The sequence below is a fragment of the Engraulis encrasicolus genome, chromosome 5 (assembly GCF_034702125.1).
Source record: "Engraulis encrasicolus isolate BLACKSEA-1 chromosome 5, IST_EnEncr_1.0, whole genome shotgun sequence".
Lineage (NCBI taxonomy): Eukaryota > Metazoa > Chordata > Actinopteri > Clupeiformes > Engraulidae > Engraulis > Engraulis encrasicolus.
Genome location: NC_085861.1, coordinates 10,218,573 through 10,231,046, shown reverse-complemented (window position 1 = coordinate 10,231,046; position 12,474 = coordinate 10,218,573). Strand labels below are relative to the sequence as shown.

Sequence of the window (12,474 nt, the reverse complement as noted above, 5' to 3'; positions counted from 1 at the left end):
GTTTGGCGGTATGGCTCTGTTCGGAGGAAGCTCCCCGGCTTCTCCATGAGCTCCATGGAAGCCAAGACAGGGAACAGCAGCATCCTCAGGTGGAGTGCCTTCCATTTAGCTGGAAAGGCAACATACCCCCCAAACAGACCATACCAAAAACGCAGCCCAAACAATTGGATTAGTTGGAAACAGGGCATCTTACAACCCCCCAAAACAGAATATTAGTCCACCAAATGTGAATAACGATTAATGAATATCATGACATTAGTTATGGAACTGCGGTAATACCTGATTTTAAAAGAGAAGTGCTATGCTAGACCGGAATATGGTCCGAGACACGGTATTTACTTGCCCAGCAGCAGCAAAATGAAAAGCTAGCCCAGCAGCAGCAAAATAAAAAGCTAGCCCAGCAGCAGCAAAATAAAAAAGCTAGCCCAGCAGCAGCAAAATAAAAAAGCTAGCCCAGCAGCAGTTAACGAAAAAGCTTGCCCAGCAGCAGTTAAAGATGTTGATTGATTGTTTACATTTATTGCCATTTCAGCAGCTACGGCAGCTATATGCTATATTGTGGCCAATACAGATAGATTGTGGCCAATACAGATAGAAAAAAAGCAGAAAAAGCGTGCCCAGAGGCGGTGGCAAGGCCTGCAGCAGTTACATGGGCCTGTAGAAGTCAAGGGGATATTTCTTTTTTTTTTATTTCTTTTTTTATTGTATTTATGTTTTTATTTTTATTATTATTATTGTTATTATTAATATTATTAATTTTCAAAAGTCAAAAGTCACCAGCCAATAAGTAGAGTAAAATGTAATTACCTGCCAGCATTACGTATTGCTTGGTCGCAGCTAAAACACACGAGACTAGCGGTTAAGCGCCCCATGCCACCAGCTGAGAGTAGACACGGGTAAGATAATAGACTAGACTGGCTGTCGGACAGAATGAACTATATAGGCTGTACATAAGAAAAGAAAAAAAAAATTGTCGAAGATGGTTAAATATACTGGCCAAGATTCATTAGGGTAACGTACACCAGACCAGGGGCAGTAGATAGGCTAGGCTGGCAAAAAACAGCAAATGGGCTTGGTGGGCATCAGAAACATTGGGCTAAGCGGGCAGCAGCAGCAATGGGTTAAGCGGGCAGCAGCAGCAATGGGGGCAGCAGCAGCAGCAATGGGTTAAGCGGGCAGCAGCAGCAATGGGTTAGGCAAGCAGCCGGCAGCAGTAAACCGGCCAGCCAGGCGGGAAGCAGCTGTAAATGGGCCAGGCAGGCAGCATCAGATGGGCTGATCGTTGGGATCGGTGCTACTCTAGGATCCGGAAAAACAGCAGGCTGACAAGGACCACATGACAGCACACAATAAGCTGGACCTCGATGACGGCAACCAGCTAGAATGATGGACAGATACTGCTGTAGGTAAAGCCTATCCGAGAGCAGCGAGGAGACCGGAGATGGCGACAGTCAGCAGAAGCTACATTGACACAATATGAGCGGGCAGCCACTGGCTAGACACTAGACCGACCAATGAAGCAGCCGATAGACTAAACCAAGTGAGCCCACTGTAGTTACAGTAGCTGCACAATACAATCCAGCAGATCTGACAGCATAGATAATATGACTGGAGGCGGGCGCAGGACCCGATGCAGTTAAACTATATGAGCAAGCTGAAGTTAGACAGAGTATGAGCCAATAGCAATTGCAGCACATGGACTACACAGGGCAATCAATGCTACCATGAACAACAGAGTCAACATGCTAACAGGGCAAACATTAGCCAGACAGCATGATTACCGTCCTACGAAGCAACACAGGCGACCAGTAACAAAAACATGAGCAGCACTACAGAGTACACTTGCCGAGCAAGCAGAGCTAATTCAGACTATGAGCTAACAGCGCCATCATGACTACACGTGGAACAATGCCAACAGCCCACAGAAACTAACAGCATTAGCAAGGCCTATGTATACTATGCAGTTGGCAGCAGAAAAGACGGAATCAACTAAATTATCCAGACGCGGCAACATCCTGAGCCCAACATGATCTACACTGATTGTATAAAGGACGCCGCCGACATGACCGCTGATGCAGCCTCCACCAGCCGAGGCCACGACACGGCTCCATAAGCATGACAAGGCCTAAACGTGCTAAATGTGACCCAACATGCACACCACTACAACATTACATAACAATAGCCTACAGTTGATATTTTACTATGCAGATAGATGTTGCCATTTAACCAAAGTGACTGGAATGAGGGGAAGAGCTAATAATGCCATACAGGCAGCACACGCACTATTGCACAACCAAACCGAGCTAGCAGAAAGATACACAGCCATGCAAGGTCACGGTTAGGCATATAACCAGGCTTTAACAGATGAGCAATATAGCCATGCCAGCATAGCCTACATCAGCCAGTAACAAAGACAATGCACCCCTTGCTAGTAGTAATGACGGACTCCAGACAGAATACTTACACTACACTGGCCAAAACAACAGGACTGACTACATACCAGCACGAAAGAGGGCACCAGCACTGAGTGAAGCAGCAACCACACTAAAGCCAGGCCACAGCCAGAGTACCTACACAGCCCAGCCAGGACTATGACTATACACACTGCAAGCACCTAGACTAGCAAACATGAAGCAATGGTTCACAAGAACATTAATAGTCTAGGATACAGAGCTAGCACAACTAGCACAACTGGCCAAACAGGCCTACAGTAGGCCTACTTATAATGCAGCAGAGACAACAGTTATGATGGAGCCCACTGAAACCCCCCAAAACTATCAAGCTTGTTTGGCGCTTACGAATTCAGTACAGCATAGTGCCATGGAAAATGCTGGACCAGTCAACGCCGCCTTGAAATACATAGGTTGTGGATGCGCAGTCCTGTCACGAAAACGGGGCTCTCCTATACAATATCACGAATATTATAGATTATTTTCGTGACATAGTACGAAATTGCATTAGACAGGGTTGCCACTCCTCAAGCGAACGCGCCGTGGGTGTCCATCCGAACACTGGGCCAAATCATCAATACTTACAAAATTGACTATTGAAATGATCGCAGGGGGTGCAGGGGAAATGCGTTTGAAAGCAGGAATAACATACCGATACCAGTGAAATAAGGAGCAACTACGGGACACCTGAAGTCTCCTAATTACAAAAATAACCAGCAGTCCAGCATGCACGGTTCCAGCGTCCCTCGCGCCAAGGATGATAGAAGACACCTGCGGCTTGTTACAACACATCAGATGGGCGGCGATGGCAGTGAAGTAATGCTGCAATACAAAGCGGGATAGCCTAATCGCATCGTCGATTATAGGTTATGTTCAAAGGGAGCCAATTTAGTAAACAGTTTCGGAGCACAAGGTTAAAACGCATCTCGTCAGATTATGCACCGTATCGCCATGCAAGACTAGCCCGCGAAGGCACAAAAGCCGATTCAATTTACCACGACTCACGTGAATGTATTTGGATGCGTTTATCCGGAGAGTATTCCTACATGATTTGGCACCTCACAACAAGCCCTACTACCGGTATATGGCCCCTGCGCAGGGCAAATGCAATTGGCAGCCAACCGAAATAATCAGCCTCGTTGAGTGTAATAACCATATCTAGTAAGCACTGGAGAAAAAACAGCCGACTATGCACTCAAAACAGGCGTTAAGCAGCAAGCTACGGTTTAACGCCAGAGAGAGTGGACAAAAGGGTCCCAACTAAAGAAACCAACAATTAATGAAAGCAAAGTGCAACAGTTTGCGACCAGCTCCGATCTCGAGACAAAGAAACCTAGTTAATTTAAGACAAGCCATCAGAGTATTAATCTCTGCTGACGCAGCGCGGGTACAGTGCTTATCGTCCAAACAGCACATCATTAGGCTACTCTAAACGCGCAAAATGCAGTGGAAATGCAATATTGAAATCAGCGAAGGCAGCTCCCATGGGGAACTCACTGCCAGCTAAATAAACGATCAATGAATCTCGAATTGAACGCCAGAATTCCGGCGGCACGACACGAGAAAAGTAGTGCGTAAAATGTAAATGACCAGTGAGCTGATATCGGGAGATAAGGCAAAACAGATGAAGCCTATGTAATTCAAAGAAAGCGCACAGCCTACCAGAAGACGAAACCCTATTGTTGATAAGAAAGAAAAACATCTGATATTTAGTTTAAACATAACGCAAGCAAGCACCACCAACTATCTAAAAAGAAGCTATGCACGCAGCAAAACAAGCAGCAAAAGCAATGACAGGAAAACAAATTCGGTAGTTTAAATAAAGCGCGCCAAAAGCCAGCATCCAATTGCGAGCAGCAGCTGATTAACTAAAGCGCAGCTGATTAGAGGACTGCTGTAGGGGTTAGGTCGGCGTCAGCCAATAGGCAAAAGGGAGCGTTGACTACGTGGTCTGCCAGAACTAACGCTAACGCTCGATTTATTGTGATCGGCCACCACATGTCTATAATAGCACTAACCCCAGACCCAAGAGTGAATTCCATTACCACGGTGACTTCAAGGGTATAGACTAGAAGCATTTCCAGAAAAAGGCCCTTTATAAGGGTGTTAGAAGCATTTTTTAGTAAAAGTTGGGAACCTAGTTTTCTAAGACAATTAGAGTACCCCGAATTCAGCTAGCCTGGTTCCCAAGCTGAATTTTGAGTTTTTGACCATGAAATGGGCAAAAAACAAAATGGCCGCCGAAATTCTTGATTTTGGGCAGAATACGTTAGAAAGTATCACTTCTCCATGGAAATTAATGTGCAATGCTCACATATTTGCATTTAAGATGTATTCCTACACTTACACAAAGGCAAAATGTCATGGCAAAAAGATAAAAATTACTATAATTATGCCTTTTTATAATGTGATATCCTCGTAAACTGGCATTCAATAGCAATAGCCTCCCTAAAGCACATTATCATACACAATTGTCATTCAATAAGATTTGGAAAGAAAAAGAGAGAGAAAGAAGATAGTATTATCTAAAAAACTAAATATTGGAACATGAATATGTCTCCGGTTCTTTGAAGGAGATGAGTGAGCCATCTCTATGGGAGCACACTCTCAGCTGTACGATTAGCTGAAATGCAATCACGCCAAAGGTCCAATCAACTGCGTCGTGGGCGGGATGTTCACTTTCTCAAAACCGAAAATAAGCCACTTTGATGCCAAACCTCTCTTCGGCTGTCGGCAACGAGGGTGTCTTGAGAGATGGCTCCCTCATCTCCTTCAGAGAACCGGGGACATATTCATGTCCTAATGTTCTCTTTCAGTCGAATCGTTCACATATCTATGGGAGAGTTACAATCACTCCCGATTGCTGGTCCAAACTAGGCAGAACTCCAAGAGCCTCCTGTAAGGATAGCGTTCCTATCACCCTACAGACAATCAGTAGTCGTGCCCAGAACCCTGTGTTCCTGTGGCAATGTGGTCACATCTAGCCGGTAGAACCGGACAAAGGTGGCGGGGTTGGCCCAACCAGCCGCTCTGCACACGTCTGAAACTGCTGCACCCTTGAAGAGAGGACAAGATGTAGAGACTGCACTGGTAAAGTGAGCCCTAATCTGAGCCAGGGGTTGGCGACCCTTAGACTCATATGCCAGGGCAATGGTTTGAACCAACCATTTGGAGACCTCTATTTTAAAACTGTGAGCCCTGTAGAGGGCTTGATGAAGCACGCAAACAGCTGCTCAGTGTTCCTAAAAGAGTGAGTCCTGTTCATGTACATGCGTAAAGCGTGCACAGGGCACAAGTTGTGTTGTCCCCTCTCTGCACGGATCTGAAAGGAGGTGTGCAAAAGCAGTTTGGAGAGACCCCTCTTGGAGGGGCTCGAAAGGGGGCCCACACATAGCCTCCAGTACTAGAGAGATATCCCAGGTGACGTAGCATGGGGCGTAAGTATCTAGTGGATGGGCACTCAGAGTGTTGGAACTGAATCCTACATGGCACAATGAAATCGCTGCAAGGTAGACTTAAATGGTAAAGCATTGTCTCCACCCAATAAGTCTTGTAGAAAGGACAACACCATCGGTACTGAACACTGAGAAGTTGTCTTGTCGCGTTGGTCACAGTAGCGTTCGAAGACAGACCACTTCAGGTTATACAGTGTCCCAGTAGATTGGGCCCTGGCCCCTTGAATTGTCCTGATAACGTTATCCAGAAAACCGGTTAGGTTCAAATGTTCCCTTGCCAGACTCATCGGGGCAGGTGGCCCCTGGACTGGGGGATGTCCTCCTGGTCCGGTGCCAGACTCGAACCTGCAGGAGAGAGGAAAGTAGCAGGAGGGACCGAAGCCCCTACGCTCTCAGCTGAGGCCCCTGAGCCCCGTGGGTTACGGTTGGACAAACCCTGAGAAATCTCGCCTCCTTGCAGGAGGGGAAAAGGGAGGCGTCAGACGAAGGCGCTCGTGGTGTATTATACAGGACTTTTGGAGTCTACAAGCGCGCCATGAATGGTGACGGGGTGCGCTTTTGTGCCAAGCGCAATGGCCTGCGGTGATGGCCAAGGGGCTCCGAGGCAGCTGCTCGAGCTGGGGAAGCCACATCAGCCACTAGGGTGGTGGTCAGTCCCTGCTGTATGAGATTCTCTGTGGTGGCAGGGAGTTGGGATAAAAAGTCGTCCACCTTAGGCGGGAGATCGAAGCACTTTGCCAGGGGCGAGTCAGAGTCTGACTCCACTGAAATGCGTTGCCAGTAGTCGACCGTAGTCAAGAGAACAAAGAGACAGAGCAGGCTAGAACTAGTCAAGCTCTCGCAACTCGTGTCGTTCAGGGTACTCGTGACCTCAGTCAGGAGACGTGAGTCCAAGGAACTGGGTACGCACAAATGTGTGTAAAGAACTTTTACTCCGTATTGTTTTTAATCTGCGGTGAGTAGGTTCCGTCATTGTGAAGTTTCTTGCTGCCATGTGTAACGGAGGCTAACTAGCACAGAGTTGGCGTGGAACGTTGGTAAACCTCCCTCCGATAGCCTCATACAGTCTCGTGCCGTTGGGCCGAAAGACTAGTCTCTTGGCCCAGCGGTATCGTACTGTGTCTCCCATTACCGAACCGTTGTAGTTGACGAGGTCGCACGTTCGATCCCCGAGGGGGGTGAACAGGTGCAAGATGACCTCCGTCACAGTGGTGCCGCTGACCCGGGATGGGAGTGAGGTTTAAGGGGGAGAGTGTAACGGAGGCTAACTAGCACAGAGTTGGCGTGGAACGTTGGTAAACCTCCCTCCGATAGCCTCATACAGTCTCGTGCCGTTGGGCCGAGAGACTAGTCTCTTGGCCCAGCGGTATCGTACTGTGTCTCCCATTGCCGAACTGTTGTAGGTGAACAGGTGCAAGATGACCTCCGTCACACATGGAGGACACTGTACATTCCATGTTTGATCTGCAATGTGTGATCTCAGGTTAAAAGAGAGTGTCCACCTACACAAAGCTGAGGCTGTCTCGGTGATCGCAATTATGCTCTTTTATTGCCTGTGACATTTACCCACATCATAGCCTGATCAGAATCTGGCTCAACTTGTATGTTCCTGTCCAAAATGTGAAGATATGACAATGCATTTGTATTCAAAGCATCAAAATGTGTGCAAAACGTGTGCAGTAGCGCATAGTAGGACTATTGGCAAATACAACGCAGCAGTCTGTTGTTCCTTTGATGACAGTGACTGATTGAACACTGACCAAGAAGTCTTCATGTCTAAGTTTTGACAGTGCAAGAAGAAAGCTAGGTCCGTGGTTTTTGCTTGTTTAGCATACTTGTGCTACTCTCCAGATTTTCCAAAGCATGATTCAGCAATGGGTGCTGAAAAAGTTGACTTGAATGTCCTAGGAGTAATCCTGAGAGGATGTAGTTCCATCAGGGCATTTGGCACATTTAATGTAGGGCCTATGTCTAGTGGACACCTCATATCTTTAACAGAATCATCAATTGGTTGGCCTCTCTGCCATGCTGCCATTTGTTAGCCTGGTGGAGCCAATCCTTTGGCGGAAGTACTTAGGATGGCTCGCGAGGCTAGCCATTTGTGTTGCATGGGAAGTATTCTTCCCATCAAGTGTTTCATCCAGGATGTCAATGTTATCACATGTGTAGTGGATGAATTTATCTGCCGCAATGTTTGTTGGAATAATGGCACCACTCTCTTGGTTCAGTGTTTTTACAGTGCTCTCAGCTAACGAGGATCTGGACTTGGAGGACCTGGTTGTAACTCAGACAATGACCTGCCAGGTTGAATTGTCGTATTAGGTCTTTTACCCAATAGCTTGATGAAGAGTACAAGCAAGACCGACATGTTTCGGAGTCCATTTTTTGCCTTCACTGACACAATAAACAAGGACTTAAGCCTCATTCAGAACTGTGCTTTGAGCAGGTTTTTCCTTGCTACCAAATTCCATCATATTCAAGAGATGTCTGGCCACTAACAATCAGGCTGAGTAGCATGTATAGACTATCTCAAATGTATGCAATAGTATCTTATAAAATATGTCTGAACATTTTTCAAAATGACACAAAATAACTTATGTTATATGTAATATCATGGTTGTATATGTAATATCATGGTTGTCATGTCATCTAGCGATTTCTGGACAGTTTTCAGAGATCTAATAGCAACTTTAAGTGATTTTTTGGAAACACTAAATACTGCACATTATGCTAAGTATTTCTAAAATACTTATATCAATTTTCTTAACCATATAAACACACATAGGCTACAAATATCTTATTAGAAAAGCTAAATATTTGAAACGTTTAGGCTAACACCTACAATATTAGCATTATTAGCATTCTAGAAGCTATTTTATAATTTTTAAAATCCTCTACAGTAGATACATTCATCAAGAAACATTATTGGGACACAAAATGTTAGAAAAGAGCATTTATTTCCAAGTACAGCAATACTTGGTAAAAATGCTCTGTCAAAAAAAGCGTATTTTGGCAGCCATTTTGTTTTTCAAATTTAACTGTCAAAACCTCAAAATCCAGCTTGGGAACCAGTCTAGTTGAATTCAGCACACTTAAATTATGTAAAGTACATAGGTTCCCAACTTTTACTAAAAAATGCTTCTAACATTCACAAATATGAAAAATGTGTCTAGACTAGTAATTGCACCTTGCAGATCAGAAACATTAATAAAACACATTCTGGAGAGTATAGGTTCAGGTTTGAAACTGATTCTATACCCTGGACTGGAGTCCCTGGCATGTCCATTGAGGTCACAAGTAAGTAAAATATAACCTTTATACCTGTACATGTAAGTGTATAAATAATGTTGGCAATAATAATAATACTAATAAGCACAGCTCAACTCATACTCGACGTGCTTAACATTTAGATTAAGAAAAGCTAAATGAAATAAATTGAATATTTTATTATTATTGTTGTTGTTATTATTATTATTATTGCACCCTCCATGATGCATTTTTTTCATTTTTATTGTTTTTGTTTATTATTTGTTTATTTGTTATTCTTAATTTACACAATGATGTCCAAACTGTTGTTTTTGAATTTTTCCAAAAGCACTCAAGCTGTCTGCGATGGGACTCAATGTAACTGGAAGGATCAAGGAGGGTGATCCTGTCAATCTGACTTGCACTGCAAACTGCACAGCATTCAACTCCTCGGAGATCATCTGGTTTAAGGATGGCAAGAAACTCCCGGAGACTGGCCCTGAGCTGCTTCTGACAGCCACCAGTGTGACCTCTGGGAACTACACCTGTGGCTGGAGAAATGGAGGACTGAGGTCCAACGCTTTCAAGATGGATGTTGATTCTGAACGTGAGTGAGTCGTACGTGTAGTGTACTTGTTCATGTTGTTGTATTTGCACAGGTGGGGATTACCTGGCAGGAAACTCGGACACGTTTTTGTGGTCAATTTACAGAACAAGTTTATGCTAATTAGCACAGAAAATATCAAATAGATATAAAAGATATACCAGCTATTGGAGAAGTATGATCTCCTCCTCTCCATACAGTACAGTACACGCTGAACCCACACATGATTCTTCACTGTATTTTGTTTCATGTTTCTTCCTCAGACAAAAATAAGTGGAATTCATCTCTGGTGATTGGAGGTGTGTGTTTTGCTGTATTTGTGGCCACTGGAGTAGTTGTTATCATCGTCATTAAAAGGTATTTATTATTTTAGATGACGGATGTTTACCTGAACACACCACCAATATCTTACAGTATATTGTTTTAATACTGTTTTAACAGTAGATACTCTGAGCTCACCGATATTCTCTCTGACTCTGCACAGGAGGAGAGGAGCAGCAGCTGTCCTGGATAATGTCAGTGCACGAAGCAGCAAGGTTGAATACCCTTTACTTTCATTACATCATGTTCAAAATGCAGTGCTCTTCTTTTATTCATGTTGTGAAGAAAGGAGGAGTATGCGTTAACACTTTTGTGAATGTGTTAACAATTTTGTTTTCAGAAAGTGCGCTCAACACCAAACAAAAAAAACAAAAACAAAGGTTTTTGCATGCGAGCAAATTTTTCTTGTGGAAAATCCGCAATATTGACTGTAATTCTTGCTTTTTATTTTAGTGGCTTATCATGACAAGACAGACCTTTCGGCCTACAGTAAGCCTTCCTCAGTGTCTTAAGACACTCAAGAAGGCTTGCTAACCCACTAAAATAAAACAAAAACTACAGTCGAGAGTGCTTCCTTTCTACAAGACTACTCTCAATGCGACAGCCTGATTATACTTAATTGGGCCAAAAAAGGACCTAATAAGTGAGCTGAAATAAACATGCATGATAAATGGAGTTCATGAACTTTAGAGTTTTAATGTATTTTTCCCCAATAGGCTGGGGACCCCCATGCCTCTGATTATCAAAACTGGGGAGTTGATGAAGATGACGCGGATCTGGACTACGCATCCGTCTCTCTCCAGCCCAAATCAGCCCATAACAGGTGGAAATTCCAATTAATGGTTACACTTCAAATCATCTAAAAATAAAACAAAATGGCCTACCATGTATTTCAATGGTATGTGTGTTTTGATAGGCCAACAGTATATTCCAATTTCCCATGAATGAGTTCACACCTTTGGAAAAGTAGCATTTTGAACAATATTTCGATAAGCACACAAGTTATGTCCAAACTTTGCATAGAAGAAGCTTAAAACAGCTTACCACAGAAAACACAGGTTAATATAACTTAAATGACACATTTTTACATTTTTGTGTAATCAAAACAAAAATGAGTACACCCCTATGTTTATGATCTGCTTCGGTAGCCATGGTACATGCTCACATGTATGTTTCTTTTGGTGAAATCCAGCTTCCCAATGTTAACACGGCATTGACCAGACCAAAACCTTGTCAGCATGGGACACTTCTTGGTTACAACAACCACACATGCTTGAAACCATCTAAAACAAATGTGTATGCCTTGGTGTCATCAGACCACCGGACATGGTTGCAGCAATTCATATCCTTAGTTTGTCGATGAGACCATGATGTCAAGCATGTATAGTGGTAACCAAGTGAGAAGTACAAAGAAAAATGCCCCATGCTGCAGTCAAGGCTGACTGACTTGTTTTAGGGTTGCATGAATGCCGTCAACATTGGGAAGCTGAATGTCACCAAAAGAAACATGCATGTCAACATGTACTGTGACTGCTGAAGCAGATCACGATCCAAACATGACGCTTAAGTTATACTATTAGCCTTACTATTCTTTTGTAAACTCAACAGATGTTGTATTAACCTTACTCTATGTACATTTTGGAAGTACAGTATTGTGTGCTTATTGAAATGTTGTTCGAAATGTTCATTTTCAAATGTCATTATCAATGTCTCTCATGTCTCTCATAGGTGCAGAGGAGGACAGCAGCAGCAGCTGAAGAATGACGGTTCAGTGATCTACAGCACAGTTGCACGTTAATTTCTCGCCAAGCGACAGCATTTCACCCTCACATAATCCTTTTGCTTTACTTTAAAAAACATATGCAACATTTATACCCAAGTTTGTTTTTGTCTGGAATAACAGAATTGTAATTGAGAAATGCATGTACGTATATGTTACTGAAAGCATGTAGATGAATATTTGTTAATAAATGTGGTTGTGAAATTGTAAAATCAGCAACTCCTGTTATTTCAAATACACACAAACACAAACACACACGTCTCTTATCGAGAAAAGATTAAGATACTGGCTACAAGTCTGGCCATCAAGATAAGCTCATGTCTTGCAAATGATTTCGATTTTCACAATATGTTCAGCAACACTAATGCTTCATTCTCACAGCAATGTCCTAAACATAGCACTAAACATCATTTTGATGGGGGAGGGGTGTGGTGTTTATCTGTCAGTTCCATGCAGACTGTTCATTTTTCATTACATGTTTTCGAGCATGTGGTTTTGTGGTCTCTGTGGTTTTGAGACTGTCACACAACATCTCCTTCCGGGCGCCAACACAAGCAGCAGCAAGTCTGAACATCTCTGTGTTTGTATTCTTACTCTACTCCACTCTACAACTGAGTT

General features: G+C 43.6%; 1 protein-coding gene across 1 annotated transcript; it reads left to right on the top strand.

The window, feature by feature from the left end:
* Positions 1-2,026: 2,026 nt before the first annotated feature.
* Positions 2,027-11,952, top strand: LOC134448789 (uncharacterized). Its single transcript, XM_063198447.1, has 7 exons — positions 2,027-2,104; positions 9,079-9,202; positions 9,501-9,758; positions 10,019-10,112; positions 10,240-10,291; positions 10,793-10,899; positions 11,805-11,952. The coding sequence occupies exons 1-7, from the start codon at positions 2,027-2,029 to the stop codon at positions 11,872-11,874; spliced, it is 783 nt and encodes a 260-aa protein (XP_063054517.1). The 3' UTR covers positions 11,875-11,952.
* Positions 11,953-12,474: the final 522 nt, after the last annotated feature.

Coding starts and splice junctions, on each gene's coding strand:
- LOC134448789 (XM_063198447.1), top strand. CDS start 2,027: ATGATCTACACTGATTGTATAAAGGACGCCGCCGACATGACCGCTGAT. Junction 2,105..9,078: donor CCAGCCGAGGCCACGACACG/GCTCCATAAGCA, acceptor AAATGTGTCTAG/ACTAGTAATTGCACCTTGCA. Junction 10,113..10,239: donor GTTATCATCGTCATTAAAAG/GTATTTATTATT, acceptor GACTCTGCACAG/GAGGAGAGGAGCAGCAGCTG.